At 39.8% G+C, this 18,389-nt stretch overlaps 2 protein-coding genes across 2 annotated transcripts; both read left to right on the top strand.

The window, feature by feature from the left end:
- The first annotated feature begins 1,178 nt into the window (after positions 1-1,178).
- Positions 1,179-6,292, top strand: LOC116522002 (vomeronasal type-2 receptor 26-like). The gene is made up of 3 exons (XM_032236591.1): positions 1,179-1,337; positions 2,049-2,175; positions 5,403-6,292. Exons 1-3 carry the CDS (start codon positions 1,179-1,181, stop codon positions 6,290-6,292), a joined length of 1,176 nt encoding a protein of 391 aa, XP_032092482.1.
- Positions 6,293-10,460: 4,168 nt separating this feature from the next.
- Positions 10,461-18,071, top strand: LOC116522001 (vomeronasal type-2 receptor 26-like). The gene is made up of 4 exons (XM_032236590.1): positions 10,461-10,751; positions 14,708-14,935; positions 15,511-15,637; positions 17,173-18,071. Exons 1-4 carry the CDS (start codon positions 10,461-10,463, stop codon positions 18,069-18,071), a joined length of 1,545 nt encoding a protein of 514 aa, XP_032092481.1.
- The last annotated feature ends 318 nt before the right edge of the window (positions 18,072-18,389 follow it).

The following is an 18,389-nucleotide window of genomic DNA, read 5'->3' as shown; positions in this document are numbered from 1 at the left end:
GGAAGGCAGCAGGGGAAGGGGGGGTATGGCAGAGGAGCTGCTTTCAAGCCTTTGGAAAATATATCCAACTTCTGTGTTTGTGTTTGAGAGTGAGTGAGTGAGAGAGGGATCCAAGTTCTCTGTGTGCGTGTGTCTGTTTGAGAGAGGGGGAGGGAGGGAGAGAGGGAAGAAGGAGGGGGAGGGAGAAGAAAAAGAATGGGAAAACTTATTTTGCAAGGGGGAAAAATGCTGTCGCTTTAAATCGGAACTGAGCATGCCTGGCTGTGGAATTCTGGGAGTCTAAAAAGTGCCTCACCAGCCCTAAAGCTGACCACACGTCACTGGAGAGAAGCTATCTGAGTTGACAATTAAGATGACCTCAGTCTTATTTCCAGACACAATATATCATTCAAATAGCTATGATTAAATCAATCAATCAATGGTAAACACATAAGGAAAAATACTGTTCTTCTGCCTTTCAGTTAATACTACCGCTGGGTTATATTCAACTTTCTACCCAAGAAAAGTATGTGAACTACTATTCATAGTACAGGTAGTTCTTATAACGGTTCTATTCTATATGTCATCAACCTTATAACGGTTGATTTAGTGACTGTTCCAAGTTACAAGAGCCTGAAAATAGTGACTTTTGAACTATTTTTCACACTTATGACCCAATAGTTATGTGATTTACATTCAGATGCTTAACAATTGATTGATATTTATGATGGTGGGAGTGTTCAGGAGTCATTTCACCATCTTCCGACAAGCAAAGTCAAAGGAGAACCCAGATTTACTTTACAACCATGTTACTAATTTAACAACTGCAGTGATTCATTTAACAAATGTGGCAGAAAAAAGGTAATCAAACGGGACAAATTCACTTAACAATTTTTTTTTTATTGAACACCATAAATTTTGTGGTTGTAAGTTGAGGACTGCCTGTAATACATTGCTTTTTTTATATCCATGAAAATGGAAAGCATGGTGCTCATTACTGTATATAGTGATGTACTCCTTGTTAACGTTAAGCTGCAAAAAGACATTTGGAAAGAAGTGGGAAATGTCTCATAGCATGTTTTATCCCTCTATTTTTAAAACTTCCTCTTTTTCTTCTTTTTTTCAAGTAGCTGCACCCATTTCTTCAAAGCATTTCTTTCAACAACTCAGCAGGGGAAACGGTGTCCTTTAATGAAAAGATGGAAATTGCAGGAGGATTTGACATCGTCAACGTGATCACTTTTTCAAACAATTCCATCCAGAGAGTGAAAGTTGGAAGATTAGATGCCAATGCTCCAGAAGGAAATGAAGTGGTTATTAATGAAAATTTGATAGCATGGCACAAAGATTTTAACCAGGTATGGTTATTCTTGAATGGGTCAGACTGCTGCAAAAATTTGCTACAACATGTGTCACATTCTTCCATTGTACTCATTGGAAAAAAATTGGTGAATTCCTTTGCAACTTTTTTTTAAATGGATTGATTATTATTGAAAACATGATTGAATGGTTTTAGCCAGGTACAGGTATTCTTGAAAGGAAGAGACTTCAATTTAAATGTCTCCAAGCAATCTCTCCTGGCCATAATTCTCTTTACAGGATGTTTGTTAATGTTAATGTTAATGTTTAATAAATTTATATGCTGCCCAATCCCGAAGGACTCCGGGGAGCTTACATAAAAACAATTTAAAAATACTAAAAAAAATAAAAAATAGAAAGACAGGGAAGTTAAAAGACACAACATGCACTCAACCTTAGTGGGGCTGGACCTCATTCAAGAGGTCAACAGCCCCAGGCCTGCTGGAATAGCCAGGTCTTAATAGACTTACGGAAGGCCGAGAGAGTCGGGAGGGTCCGGATCTCTGGGGGGTAGATTGTTCCATAGGGCTGGGGCAGCTACAGAGAAGGCCCTCCTCCGGGGGGCCACCACATGACATTGTCTAGTCGACGGCACCTGGAGAAGGCTGGATGACTAACTTGCTGTATCTCTCAGCGGATGAAAAAGCCGAACAATTTACAAATTACCTCTGCATTTGTTTGTTTTTTTGTTTTTTTCATGTTATGAATAGGTTCTTCCAGTTTCTCTGTGCAACGGACACTGTCATCCTGGGTATTGGAAAAGAAAATCTGAAGAGAATCATTTTTGCTGCTATGATTGTGTTCCATGCCCGTCGGGGAAGATTTCAAGCAAGACAGGTCAGTGATGAAGTCCTTAAATTTTTAGAGACACTGGCTGCAAAGAAATTGTTTTGTCAAACAAGTTACAGTTTGTTCAGATGTATGTATCTATGTCAGAGATGAGTTTCACATAATCTTATTGCCAGTTCGCCGCACACAAAAATGTGAGCACACAGCCTTCCATGCATGCGCTTTGCTCGTGCGCACAGCTTGCACGCATTTGCACAGCTTAGAAAATGTGACTAAAAAAGGATGGCATAGCACTGAGGCAGGTGGATGGGCCCACCCGCAGGTCCACACTTCCTGTTTGCCCAAACCAGTCTAAACCATCTGAATACCACCCCTGATCTCTTCCTTTCTAAAGATGAGGTTTCCCAACCTGTAAAGCAAGGAACAAGCATAATTTATATAAACCTCAGTTCATAACAATTTGAGGATATTATGAGAGAATACTAGCCTGCGTACATACAATCTCTTCTCTTATAACATTTTTAATCTCAGGTTTCAAAATACCAACTAGAAAACAAAAGTCATTGTTTATGTGGCTTCCTGCAAATGTCATCTGTAAACCAAGGTATACATAGTGACGACAGTCAAATCTTGGCCCAACCGCATTTTACATGGTGGCCATCCAAAAGCATTACATCTTACATCCAAAAGCATTACATTTATATATGTATAAAAATGGCTGTGTGCGTGTATGTTCCAGCATAACTCTGGAATGCCTTGAACAATTTCAACCAAACTTGGTAGACAGATAACTTACTCTCTGGAAACAAACTGTGGGGGTAAGACACCCACAAAAACCCTTGGGGTGTGTGTTCTGTTAAGATACAGCCTGTTATGCCTTAAAAAGGCTTTTACTGTACTGCCGTAAAATGGCTTCTACTGTGCAGTGCAGTGGAATTTACATGGTAACGGCTTCATAGTACTTCACAAGTGCGCTCCCTCTGGTAAGGGGGGAAATCCAACATTAGAAACATTAGAAAATATAGATATGTATGTATACACACAGTTATATTGAGGAACATTTCTATCAGCTTGCTTAAACGTACACAAAAAATTTACTTCCTCTAAAATTTTGGAAAAAACAATCAAATGCAAATGGTGTAAGTGAACTATGGACAAGAAAACAACACCTTACTGTAAAAATAATGGGAACGTACAGAACTGATATTCTTTCCACATTGCATTCAGCCACGTTTGAACACAAGAACTAAACTGTAAGAATTTCAAAGGATTCATTTGTTGCTCAGTTGAAAACCCGACTCATCTAAAGTAAACTAAATAGTCTAATATAGTGATGGCTAACCTTTTTGTTCTGGGTGCTGAAAGTGTGTGCCCATGTGCCCACACACATAATGCAATGCACCCCTTCCTCCTGTGTGTATGTGTATGACCCCCCCTGCCCCCATGCACCTACACATGGCCTCCCCATGACCTCCGGGGTGTCCATTGTACCTCCCAATGGCCCATTTTGGGCCTAGCAGGCCTCCCTGAAGCCTCCTAGGACCAAAATGGACCATGGGGGGGGGGGCACTCAGGGTTCCTGCCAGTTCTAACCTCTTCTATAGAAGAGGCTCCACAAATCTACTGTGCCATTTAGAACCACTTCCAGCTCCCTACCACCGCCCGTCCGCACCATGCTTGCCCCTCACGCCACTCACTGATTGGCTGGCCCACCAATCACCCCGCCCGTGTTTAAGAGTCCTATCAAAACTGTAAAGTCTTAAAACTGTCAAGTTTGAACACCCCTGGGGTTTTTTTCTAAAGGTTTAGGGGTGCAAGGGTCTTGTAACTTGACAGCTTTAAGACTTGCACACTTCAGAGTCAGAGTTCCTGAGCCAAGATGACTGGAGGAGGAATTCTGGGAGTTGAAGTCCACAAGGCTTAAAGCTGTCAACTTTGAACATCCCTGGGTTTTTTTCCCTAAAGGGTTGGGGGTGCAAGGATCTTGTAACTTGACGGCTTTAAGACTTGTGTGCTTCAAATGCCAGAGTTTCTGAGCCAACATTTTGGTTGCTAAGCAAGAGCATTGTTAAGTGAGTTTCACCACATTTTACAAGACGGTCACGCCCACCCAGTCACATGACTGCCAAGCCACTCCCACTCAGTGACATGATGGGCAAGCCACCCCCACCCGGTCACATGACCAGCAAGCCACTCCCACAAAGCAGACCACACCTACAGAAGAGGTTCTAAAAATTTTTGAAACCCACCACTGGGGACACTGTACCCCCACAGCCCATTTTAAGCCTAGCAGGCCTCCCTGTGACCAAAAACAGGGCCCAGGGAGGGCTGCATTGCACCCCCCTGTCCCCCCCCACGCATGCATGGTAGAGACCTGAAAATCAGCTGGCTGGTGGGAGGCGCTGGCAGAGAGGGTTCCACATGGCACCTGAGGCACATAAGTTCACCATTACGAGTCTAATAAATTTTTGGAAGCTTTCTAAATAATCACAGATTATGACGCTCCTGCAGAGGTAGTATTCAGCTGGTTTGGAGTGGTTCGGGTGATGAGCTGTCCATGCCCACTTTCACCCGTCCTATCCTGTCCTTTATTTCCTGCTTTCTAGCTCATCTCAATCATGCAGCACAGCTGATTCCCCTCCCCCTAACTGTTCTGCTTGCTGTTCATGACTTTTAAGCAGTGGTGGGTTTCAAAAATTTTTAGAACCTCTTCTGCTGGTATGGCAAGCTTTGTGGGAGTGGCTTGCTGGCCATGTGACCAGGTTGGAGTGGCTTGGCAGTTAAATACACTGTATCTCTTTTATTAACCTTTGTATATAATCCAAGAGGATTTCTAATCTTCCTTTCATGGGTACCATTCAATATTCATATCCAATTATTACTTATCATAACACTATACATTGTATACATTATTATCATTATCAATTATTTATTTAACTATATCTTTTATCACTAAATTTCACTAAGTTTAACTAGTTTTAAGTTATATTCCAGGGATATTATTGATGGATCATTTTCTAAAATTATTTCTGTCTTCAGCTTTACGTGTTGCTTAACAGTAAACAGTAAATCCAACAAAGACTTGAAAGAGATGTGATGAAGAAGGTCAGTTTTGCTTTAAGACTGTAAATTCTGCTTGGAACACAAGGCCATGGGGCCACAGGGCCAAGTCATATTGGAAGGAATGTCAGTCTTCAAACAATAGCATAGAACATTTGAGAAAGAAGTGGGAAATAGAAAGTGAATGAGGTTTTTTTTTAAATCTTTTTATCCAGACACAGAAGATTGTTTCAAATGTCCTGAAGATCAGTATGCAAGCAAGGAGCAAGATCGATGCCTTAACAAAACAATGAGTTTCCTGTCCTTTGAAGAACCTTTAGGAATCAGTCTGGCATCAGCTGCTGTTTGCTTCTCCCTCATGACAATCAGTGTGCTTGGAATTTTCCTTAAGCGTAGAGAAACACCCATTGTCAAGGCCAACAACCGAGACCTCTCTTACACACTACTCATTGCCCTTCTGCTCTGCTTTCTTTCTTCCTTGTTATTCCTTGGTCAACCAGGGAAAGTAACCTGCCTTCTCCGGCAACCAGCATTCAGCATCATCTTCTCAGCTGCTGTTTCTTGTGTGTTAGCTAAAACTATTACTGTGGTTGTAGCTTTCATGGCTACTAAGCCAGGTTCTTCAATGAGAAAATGGGTGGGGAAAAGATTGTCTCTTGCCATTGTCCTTTCTTGTTCTCTTCTTCAAACAGGCCTTTGCATTATATGGCTGGCAACCTCTCCTCCATTCCCCAAGTTAAAGATGAATTCCCTTACAGAAATCATGATTTGGCAATGCAATGAAGGCTCCATCTTCATGTTCTATTGTGTCCTGGGCTATCTGGGCTTATTGGCCATTGCCAGCTTTATTGTGGCTTTCCTTGCCCATAAATTACCTGACAGCTTTAACGAAGCCAAGTTCATCACCTTCAGCATGTTGGCCTTTTGCAGTGTGTGGATCTCCTTCTTTCCAGCCTATCTGAGCACAAAGGGAAAAGCCATGGTAGCTGTGGAGGTCTTCTCCATCTTGTCCTCCAGCGCTGCATTATTGGGATGTATTTTTTCCCCAAAATGCTTCATCATTGTTCTTAGGCCAGAATTAAACACTAAGAGATTAATAAAATAATAAAATAAAATGAAGTTATTGAATCATGTGAAAGGGCAGCATGGTGGCCTTTTGGTAAAGATTGATGGTGAAGGTTAAAAGTTCAATCTTAGTTAGTGGCAGATAATTCTTGCCCAAGGTACAAAGGAAAAAAAAAATCTGTTGTGAACTCCGTGTGGTGTCAGAAAGGACATCTCACCAATAAATCCTCAGCTCCATCCTGTTGCCCCAACTCTAACCTGAATTAGGCTTTTACAGGGTCATAAAAAGAGAGGGTCTTTTAATTATATCACATAAGTGTTATTTTTTTCTCAAGGATATTGAGTTTAAATGGGGTGGATAAAATCCAGGGGTGGGCTCCTGCCAGTTCTAACCTCTTCTATGGAAGAGTTTTCACAAATCTACAATGCTGTTTAGAACCGGTTCCAAGTCCCTCCCCCCACCCATCCACACATCATCAAGATGAAGAGCGAGAGGAGGAATTCTGGGAGTTGACACACAAAGAATTTGTCTTTTTTGCATATGCTCTCAATGTATACAAAAAGACAAGATACATTTGTCAAGAATCATAAGGTACAACACTAAATTGAATTGAATTGAATTTATTAAATTTATAGGCCGCCCAATCCCAGAGGACTCCGGGCGGCTTACACAAAACAAAAAAAGAAAAAAACTAAACAAAATAAAAATAAAGATTTAAAAATTCTCCAACACACATACATTCAGAGTGGGGCTGGACCCTAAATAATAAGGTCAACAGCCCCAGACCTGCTGGAACAGCCAGATTTTAACAGCTTTTCTGAAGGCCATGAGGGTGGGTGAGGTCCGGACCTCTGGGGGCAGCTGATTCCACAGGGTCGGAGCAGCCACAGAGAAGCCCCTCCTCCGAGGCTCCATCAGCCAACACTGTCTGACTGACGGCGTCCTAAGGAGGCCCACCCTTTGGGATCTTATCAGCCATTGGGAGGTATGCAGCAGTAGGCGGTCTCGCAAATATGCTGGTCCTAAGCCATATAGGGTTTTAAAGGTAATTACCAATGCCTTGAATTGCGTTCGGAGACCAATTGGCAGCCAGTGCCGCTCGCGGAGGATAGGTGTAATATGGGTGTATCTCGATACACCCAATATCGCTCGCGTGACTGCATTCTGGACTAGCTGTAGTCTCCGAACGCTTTTCAGGGAGTCCCCACAACTTCTGAAGGCAAGATATTCCATTGGTTGATTGTTCTCACTGTCAGTTCCTCCTTATTTTTAGGTTGAATCTCTCCTTAGTCACTTTCCATCAGGGGTGGGTTCCTGCCAGTTCTAACCTCTTCTATAGAAGAGGTTCCATAAATCTACTGTGCTGTTTAGAACTGGTTCCAGCTCCCTCCCCCCGCCCATCCACACATCCTCAAGATGAAGAATGAGAGGAGGAATTCTGGGAGTTGAAGTCCACAAATCTCAAAGCTGTCAAGTTTGAACACCCCTGGGGTTTTTTTTTCTAAAGGTTTAGGGTGCAAGGGTCTTGTAACTTGACAGCTAATCAAAGAGAGAAGTAACTTAGAACTGAAGAGAAATTTCCTGACAGTTAGAACAATTAATCAGTGAAACAATTTGCCTCCAAAAGTTGTGAATGCTCCAACACTGGAAGTTTTTAAGAAGATGTTGGATAATCATTTGTCTGTAGTGGTGTAGGATTTCCTGCCTAAGCAGGGGATTGGACTCCAAGGTCCCTTTCAGCTCTGTTACTCTGTTTTCTGTTTTCTATATTCTAAAATTACTTTGCATTCTGAACAAAGTAAAATAATTATTTTTATTTAATTATTCAAAGAAGTTTTCGATTGTCTGATAAGAGGATGTGCTGCCAGGTAGACAAATTTACATTCAGCGAGAAAAGATTGAATAGATAATTAATTCTCCCTGGAATTGTCCAAATCAATATCATTTGACTACCTGCTCAAAGCCCCAGAGGTTTATTTAAAGATGAGAACAAATCTCCAAATACGTTATAAACTAACCCCAGTTCCATGGGGGTGTTTGGAAGAAACAAGCAAGCTACTCAGGTTTATTTCTTCTGATGTTTGTTTTTCATTTTACCAGGAAACTGCAAGATACAAGTTCTGGAAATCTCAGTCAGTCAGTCAGTACTCAAAATTGTATCTCTGCCAAAGTAAGGTTTTGTTTGATAGATTTCTCTTAGGAAACATGCTGGGGAAAAACACTTTGCTAAATCAAGTAATCTGTCTTGGTTAATACAGAGGATTAGAAGAATTCTTTGCTGCTGCTATGTTGTTCCTTCTCATATTTTTATCTACCATATATCCAGTGAATACTCTAAAGTGTCATGCAGATCCTTTTCTGGTTCCATATGAATGGTACCAGCCAGGTGATATTCTCATTGGTGGGATGACTTCTCAAATCATATACATTTTCAACCAACAGTTGTTTGATGAATATCCATCTCAAAAGCTGTTTAACATTCCCAAGTAAGCAAGAACCCAATATTACATTGCTTCTTGTCAGTTGCTTCTTCTTCTGAATACAGCAAAAATAACAGATAACAGATAACAAATAACAGCTTGTGTATCTATAAATAACAAGAGGCTGAAAGAAGATAAATAAAGATCTTACACAACCTGATTATTTCCCAAGTTTTCCTAGAATGTGTAACTCCAGACAAAATGAGATTTTGAACTTTTATTCTTTAAAAAAAATAATTTTAAAAATGCACATATTGACTGTGTAGAGTTTAATTTTGGGAAGTGTTTTAGAAAGGGAGACATGATAGCAGTGTTCCAATATTTGAGGGGCTCCCACAGAGAGGAAGGGGCCAAGCTATTTTCCAAGGCACCAAAGGCCAGACAAGGAATAATGGATGCCAACTGACCAAGGAGAGATTCAACCTAGAAATGAGGAGAAACCTTCTGACAGTGAGAACAATCAATCAGTGGAACAGACGCTGCCTTCAGAAGTTGTGGAAGCTTCATCACTGAAGACTTTCAAGGAGAGATTGGACTGCTATTTGTCAGAAATAGTGTCAGGTTAGGGAAATTGTGTAGGGTCTCCTGCTTGAGGGGGGTAAACTAAATGGTCTACAAGCTCCCTTCCAACTCTGGTAATCTAATCTCGATGCATATAAGGTAAAGTATCTGTGCATTGTCTCTCTAATCAAGTCCTCTGCCTGATTTGTTTCAAATGAATTTTTATGAGACTTCAGTTTCTTCTTTTCTATTTTTGTTCCACAAATAAGCACCCACAAGAATAATCTCTTCTTGACTTTCACCCTGGTAGGATATGCATTGTTAGAAACTATGTTTCCTTCCTAAGACTTCAATTGTCTTTACAGATGCTGGTCATCACTATGCCAATTATGAAATATTTGAATATTATGTGCTACTGCATAATATGATAATAATAGAATAACAGAGTTGGAAGGGACCTCGGAGGTCTTCTAGACCAACCCCTTCTTTAAGCAAGAAACCCTATACCACTTCAGACAAGTGGTTATCCAACATCTTCTGAAAAACTTCCAGCATTGGAGCATTCACAAATTCTGGAGGCGAGTTGTTTCACTGATTAATTGTCTGACTGACTAGGGGAGACATGATAGCAGCGTTCTGATATCTCAGGGGCTGCCACAAAGAAGAGGGAGTCAAGTTTTTCTCCAAAGCACCTGAGGGTAGAACAAGAAGCAATGGGTTGAAACTAATCAATGAAAGAAGCAACTTAGAACTAAGGAGACATTTCCTGACAGTTAGAACAATTAATCAGAGGAACAACTTACCTCCAAAAGTTGTGAATATTCCAACACTGGAAGTTTTTAAGAAGATGTTGAATAACCATTTGTCTGTGGTCGTGTAGGGCTTTCTGACTAATCAGTGGGTTGGACTGGAAGGCCTCCAAGGTCCTTTCCAACTCTGTTATTCTATTCTATTCTATTCTATTCTATTCTATTCTATTCTATTCTATTCTATTCTACTCTACTCTACTCTACTCTACTCTACTCTAAGTGTATGCATTTAATTTACTGAAGATAATGAAATGAGTAACAAAAAGATTATTTTCATTGAACTATTTGGACTATTGTTAAGAGTGATGCTTAATTTTGAAATATCAAAACATGGTTTTCTAAATCAAATTGAAATTACATGGGAGAAATGAGACTTCAACCAACTTTCTTATTGAAGGTTTTTTCTTTCTTTGCAGCATGATCACAAAGTTCTACCAGCATGTCCTTTCTTTGGTCTTTGGTGTAAAAGAGATCAATGAGAACCCACAAATCTTGCCCAATGTTACCCTTGGCTTCCACATCTGTGACAGCTACTACAGTGCCAGAATGACCTATCGGACCACTTTGGACTTACTTTTCAAATCAAATAGATTCCTTCCAAACTATAAATGTGGCTCTTCTAAAAATCTCATAGCCATCCTTGGAGGACTTGAGTCTGATACTTCATCCCATATAGCAGACATCATCGAATTCTACAAGATACCTCAGGTTGGTTGAGATACAGGGAGAATTTTCTTCTTCCTTTTTTAAATAATCAAAGCTCAAACAATGTACATAAGGGATCCCTCATCCTAAATTTACTCCCCAAAATTTGAAAATCCATTATTTCCCATAATTTAAAAGTAGAATCTCTTCCATCTTTGAGTACCTGGTCTGAACTCCAGGAATTATCTGTTTAGTTATCTATCTATCTATCTATCTATCTATCTATCTATCTATCTATCTATCTATCTATCTATCTATCTATCTATCTAGCTATCATCTATCATCTATCATCTATCATCTATCATCTATCTATCTATCTATCTATCTATCTATCTATCTATCATCTATCTATCTATCTATCCATCCATCCATCCCTCTATCCCTCTATCCCTCTATCCCGCTATCCAGCTATCCAGCTATCCAGCTATCCAGCTATCCAGCTATCCAGCTATCCAGCTATCTAGCTATCTAGCTATCTAGCTATCTTCTATCTATCCACTATTTACCAGTATCTCTCTCTCTCTCTCTCTCCCTCTCTCTCTCTCTCCCTCTCTCTCTCTCTCCCTCCCTCCCCCTACCTACCTACCTACCTACCTACGTATTTGTCCAATATGTACAAGATAACAAGTAGAAGTATGAATGTAAACATGAACAAAGGAGGTAAATACAGATAAATGGGGACAGTAAGACAGGGATGGTAGGCACAATGGTGTGCTTATGCATGCCCCCTTTATAGACCTCATAATAATGGGATGAGATCCACGGAAGACAGTTTGAGTTTGAGGCTGTAACAATGGAGTTGGGTACAGCATTCCAGGTGTTCACCACTCTGTTGCTGAAGTCGTATTTTCTGCAATTGAGTTTCAAGTGGTTTACCTTGAGTTTGCATCAATTGTTTGCCCATGTATTATTGTGCTTGAAGCTGAAGAAGTCATTGAAAGGCAAGATATTATAGCAGACAATTTTGTGTGCTATGCTTAGATCGAACCGCAGGCAACACAGTTCCAGGTTGACCAAGCCCCAAATTTCAAGCCTGGTGGCATAAAGGGAATTCTATTGTGAGCAGAAGAGTGGAGGACTCTTCTCGTGAAATACCTCTGGACCCACTCAATTGTACTGATGTCTGATATACAGTGTGGGTTCCAGGCTGATGAGCTGTATTCGAGGATTGGTCTGGTAAAGGTTTTGTATGCCCCAGTTTGCAGTACAAAGTTACCAGAGAAGAAGCTTCACAAAATTAGGTTAACAACTCTTAATGCCTTTCTGGCAATTTTGTTACAATGAGCTCTGGGACTTAGATCGTTTGAGATGAGAACTCCTAGATGCTTGACAGAGTGAGAGTCATCTTAAATCATATGATTATAAACCACGAAATTGATACTACAGGAACAATGTATTTAAATTTAGATTCTACTGGCCAGTTCCTTCAATTTTTCCATAAAGAATAGCAATAACATATCTGTACCACATCATAGAAAATAGAATAATACAGTTGGAAGTGACCTTGGAGGTCTTCTAGCAGGAGATCCTATACTATTTCAGACAAATTGTTGTCCAGTCTGTTTTTGAAAGTGCCCACAACTTCTGAAGGCAAAGCTATTGCATTGGTTGATTGCTCTCACTGTTAGGAAATTTCTCCTAAGTTCTAGGTTGCTTCTCTCTTTCCATCCATTGCTTCTTGTCTTGCCTTCAGATGCTTTGGAAAATAATTTGACACCCTTTGTCAGAGCCCCTCAAATATGGAATCTTTCTACTTCCTTTTAGCTCACATACGGATCGTATCCCTCAGAAGGTTTTTCTAGAGATAAGGTACCTTCACTTTTCTTCATGGCCCCAAATGAGGGTCCCCTATACATTGGGATTATCCAATTGCTTAAATATTTTGGATGGAAGTGGATTGGACTTTTTGCTTCTCTGAGTGAGAGCGGTGAACAATTTTTGCAAAAACTGCAAGGGATATTTTCCCAGAATGGAATCTGTCCAGCCTTCGTACAACAAATCCCAGGAATTCCCCATCTGGATAACTTGGATAACTTTTTTGATACCATGTCTAGCATTTACAGACACTTCGCCAATCGTAAAACGAGTACATTTGTTATGTATGGAGATACTTTGACTCTTGTGTGGTTCACCTTTCTCATCTTTTTTAGAGACCCCCAAAATAAGGAAAATGCATCCTTTAGAAAGGTATGGATTATGACAAGCCAAACGGATTTTATATTAAGCGGAATTCAGAAGAGTTTTGATCTCCATTTGTTTGACGGGGCCATTTCCTTTTCAATTCAGTCAAAGGAAATTCTGGGGTTCAAGACATTTCTTCAGACCATAAAACCTTCTTGGAGGCACAGAGATGGATTCATAAAAGAGTTTTGGGAACAAGCGTTTGACTGTTTCTTTCCTAATTCAGGATCGCTAACAATGGATAATGGAAAATGCACTGGGAAGGAGAACCTGGGCAAACTTCCTGGACCTCTCTTTGAGATGCAAATGACTGGTCATAGTTACAGTATCTATAATGGTATCTATGCTGTGGCGCTTTCTTTACATGACTTACTATCAAGGAGATCCAATTGGCAAAAAACAACACCAGTTCAAATCATTCAACTCCATGATCTCCAGTCTTGGCAGGTAATATCATTATGTAACACATTTTCTTTTTTTTCTTCCTTGGAAAATGTAGTACATGATTGGGTTGGTTCAAAGTACTATGATTTAAGTCTGCAAATCCTACCAAGTGGATTGCATCCATATTTCTCCTGTATCCGCATCACACACGGTTGTTTTACAGATCTTCAGTGATAATACATTGTAGGTTGACAACTTGTTCTGTGCATGGAATTTATAAATATTTAAATGTGTTGGACATGTGATGCAACACCCAGAAAAAATATGGCATGCTTCACTTAATTCTCCAAGGAAAGATTGAAGGCAAATGAGGTCCAGGCAGAAGAAGAAAAACATGGCTTCAGAACCTAACTGCTTTATGTCTTGTTTTGCACTCCCTTCCCCCATTGTTGTAAGCCGCCCTGAGTCCCCTCAGGGAAAAGGGCGGCCTATAAATGTTCAATAAATCTACAAATCTACAAATTTGGACAAAACTCAGCAACACTTTTTTGTGTGGCTGTGTGGCTGTTGATAAAATTGGGATTGCCAACATGATTGTCAATGTACGATGATCGATATAGTGGAAGAAGAAGAAGAAGAAGAGGAGGAGGAGGAGGAGGGGGAGGAAGAAGAGGAGGAAGAGATAATACATTGTAGGTTTACAACTTGTTCTGTGCAAGGAATTTACAAATGTTTAAATGTTTAAAGAAAGACTCAATATACTATATTTATTAAGACACCAAGCTAAAAACCAGAAGTTCTAGTCCCAATTTAAGCACAAAGCCAGCTGGGTCTGCCAATGATTTTCTTTCAGGCCTAAGAAGAAAAGGACAGAAAATTGTGTCCAAAAAACTGTCTTGAAGGCTCGTTCCTCCCTGTCAAAAAATGAATCCATCTTGCATGTTGTCCTTTTTTTTGTATATCAACCCGATTGGTCTTTCTTAGACAATAGTATGTTAAATATCTGGAAGCCTTAGTTCATTATCAATGGAGATTCTCAGTCATCCAGGTCATGGTTGTCCCAAAGGTCCTTTTTCAAAAGGCAAGTGGACTTTATATTTTTCTTGAAGGCATTTCACTTCTCATCCAAGAAACTTCTTCATTTCTTCTTCAGAGCCTCTCAATGACTCTCTGAGAGAGCACTAATGAACAGATGACTGCAAGGAATATCAATCCTTGCATTCTTCACCATTCATTGAGAACTGAAGAAGCTTCTTGGATGGGAAACAAAATGTCTTCAAGGAGAAACAAAGTCTAGCTTCCTTTGTTTTTTTAAAAAGTATCTTTTCGATGAATTGTTTCGTTTCCACATCACTTTTCTTTCAATCCCCTGCTTCTTACTGTTTTTAAAACAGCTCCATCCATTTCTTCAAGGCCTATCTTTTAACAACTCAGCTGACGAGAGAATTTTTTTTAATGACAAAAGGCAAGTAACAGGAGGATTTGACATCATCAACATGGTCACTTTTGCAAACAAATCATTCAAGAAAGTGAAAGTTGGAAGATTAGATCCCAATGCTCCAGAAGGAGACCAATTGACTATTAATAAAGATCGAATTGAATGGCACAAAAGCTTTAACCAGGTAGGATCAATCACATACTTTGAAAAGATGTTGTCACTTGGTTCATTAGAGACCTGGTATTTCTATTTTTCTATGCAGTGTAATCTCATCAGCAGTCAGCAGATTTATCTAATAAAGACTTAGTATAGGAGATGAGCCCAAGAGAGGAGTCAAATGTTTTATAAGTCACAAGTCCCTGCGTATACGCAAGAGATCTGAGTTCAATACCCTTTGAATGCCTTTCTTATCCCCCACTCATTTCTCTTGACAGTTAGTTGGCCTGATTCTTGTAGATAGCTTAAGTTTGCAATAAATCTTTATACTCATTTGAATTGTCTGAATCTCCTAATTTCCCCTTGATACTTAGTGCAACATTACATTTTTCTTTTTTGAAAATGAAATGATCTAAAACTATACATGTAGAATTTGTGTATATTTAACAAGAGCTTCTTTAAATGTGGATGAGCAAGCAGATAAACATGATTTCATCGACTAATACAATCACATCCCTTTTTAAAGGGATGTGTAGTTTAATAATGAATAAAAGAATCGAAGCCTTTCCTCTTCTTAATAAACAACGCTCACGTTATTTGCAGGCTCTTCCCATTTCTCTTTGTAATGAGTATTGCCACCCAGGATACTGGAAGAGACGAATGGAAGGGGAAACATTCTGCTGCTATGATTGTGTTCCATGTCCAGAAGGAAAGATTTCAGACAAGATGGGTCAGTTGATTGATGTTTAAAACAAATGGGTGGATCAGAATTAATAAATTATCATGCTGGGCATTTAGCTAGTCTAGTGGTTCTCTACCTATAGTCTGTGGACCAGTGGTGGGATTCAACATTTTTTACTACCCGTTCTGTGGGCGTATCTTGGTATATAGACATTTGGTGTATAGACATTTGAGTCCATTTCGATTGACCCTGTGTTTACTGTCTAGGTAACCTGTGTTATGCCTGACTGCCCCTATTTTCTTGCCACTTGTATGATTTGTGCACATGGTATGGCACTCACTATTAAATGCTTGGTTTTTCTTGACAACAGGACTGATAATCTTACCCGCACAAACATCTATGTTACATGCACTGATAACCCTATGAATTTTAGATTGCTGGGCACAGAAATGTTCTGTATCAATTAATTCCCTGTCCCCACTGTTCAGTTTAAATGTTCATACAGAAAATCTTTGAATTTAGTGCCAAGTAACTCAGTCCTTTGTACAAGTAACTTTGTACAGAAATGGATAAGCTGCAGGCATCCTGACTAATAAAACCAAAGCCTTCCCTTTTATACCACTCCTTTAGTCACACATTAAACTCTGCTACAACCTGGCCCTTCCCTTTTTATTCCTTATATACTGGTATAACTTCTGAGAAGATAAGCCTACAACCTATACTTCTAAGTTCATACCCCAAGCTGTGGAAATCATTCTGCATAGAAAGTACATCTTTTTGGGACAGATCATTTGTGCCAAGATGTATAATGGCATCAACATCACAGTCCTTACTTGCATTCTTGACTATCTTAAGAATATGCCTCTTGTCTCTGCTGGCAGTAGCACCTGGCAGACACCTGACCTCTTTCAAAACCTCCATATCCTTTCCTAAATTTACATCCCTTACAATTGAATCACCAACCAGAAGGTGACATCTCTTTTTGGATAACTTGCTCTTCTTGTGAGACCGATGTGTGATACCTGATTCACATATTTGCCTTTCCAAAGTATGTTCTTCGTTTTGGACCACAACCCCCTGCTTATTTGAGTCATCATTATCACAATTATCTTGAGTTGTCATTTTAGTGTCCCCATTAAGGTCAGCAAGGGCAATATATCTGTTATGCTGGGACACAGCAAAAGTTTTGTGTTTATGGTTCATAGCTCTCACCCTGCCAGATCCCACAGTTGTCCAGACTGCTCTTCTCTTGCGGGATCTTTGTGGTAGAGAGGGCTGGTAGTGCAGCATCTCGATACAGTGGAATGGCTGAATTGGGCACCTAATTTCTTCTTAGAGAGCACTGATTACTGCTCTCCAAGATCTAACTGCTTTTGTTTGCCTGTAACTCTCCTGCCTTGTGTTTACTTGGAAAAACCATCTATTGGTATTGTACATTTATTCATCTATTCTTACGTATATAAAGAAGTTAATGAATCCTGCTGCATCAGTTATCTCTGTGTGCTTTTGGATTTGAATTTATGCACCAAACTCTGACAAATAATAATCAAGAAATCTGACTTTTTTTTTTACTTTTACTCTAGAGATGGAAGATTGTTTCAAATGTCCTAAAAATCAGTATCCAAACAAGGAGCAAGATAGATGCCTGAACAAAACAACCAGTTTCCTCTCCTTTGAAGAAACCTTAGGGATTTCTTTGGCATCAGTTGCTGTTGCTTTTGCTGCAATAACAGCCTGGATTCTCGGAACTTTTATGAAGTACAAAGATACTCCCATAGTTAAAGCCAACAATCGGGACCTCACTTATGTTCTCCTCGTGGCACTTATGCTCTGCTTTCTTTCATCCTTGCTATTTCTTGGTCAACCAGGGAAAATCACCTGTTGTCTTCGGCAACCAACTTTTGTCATTGTCTTTTCAGTGGCTGTTTCTTGTATTTTGGCCAAAACCCTCACTGTGGTTATGGCTTTCATGGCCACTAAGCCAGGCTCCAAGATGAGGAAATGGATAGGAAAAAGATTGGCCCTTTTTATTGTTCTTTCCTGCTCTCTTTTCCAAGCCAACATCTGTATTACATGGTTGACAAACTTTCCTCCATTCCCTGAGTTAGACATGCATTCTGTTATGGAAACCATGATTTTGCAATGCAATGAAGGTTTCATTGTCATGTTTTATTGTGTCCTGGGCTATTTAGGCTTCTTGGCTACTGCCAGCTTTGTTGTGGCATTCCTTGCCCGTAATTTACCTGACAGCTTTAATGAAGCCAAATTTATTACTTTCAGTATGTTGGCTTTTTGCAGTGTGTGGGTGTCCTTTGTGGCAACCTACCAGAGCACTAGAGGGAAAGCCATGGTGGCTGTGGAGATCTTCTCCATCTTGTCCTCCAGTGCTGCCTTATTGGGATGTATCTTCTTCCCAAAGTGCTTCATCATTGTGCTGAGGCCAGAATTGAACCACAGAGAGCAATTAATAATAAGAAATTAAGTCATGTAAATATCATTTACTAATAACATCGCCAAGTTTAAATGAATAATATGAATATCCAAGTAATACATGCAGAATCATTTTAGTTTAATCAAACATTGAAGATTATGCAGCAAATTATGTTTCCTAATGTACAGGACAGTACAGACATGACTTGAAGAACAAATGTATCGAATTTACTCATCACATTTATATAGGTACTCATTTCACAAAACAGTGACTTTGAGTGGTATATAATAAAAGTTTAAGGTAAAATTTTCCCTGTCTGGTGATGTCCAACTCTAGGACACAGTGCTGATCTCCATTTCTTGGCTGAAG

This window comes from Thamnophis elegans, chromosome Z, assembly GCF_009769535.1.
Source record: "Thamnophis elegans isolate rThaEle1 chromosome Z, rThaEle1.pri, whole genome shotgun sequence".
NCBI classification, from domain to species: domain Eukaryota; kingdom Metazoa; phylum Chordata; class Lepidosauria; order Squamata; family Colubridae; genus Thamnophis; species Thamnophis elegans.
The sequence above is the reverse complement of the archived record's forward strand: the minus strand, read 5'-3'. Positions and strand labels throughout refer to the sequence as shown.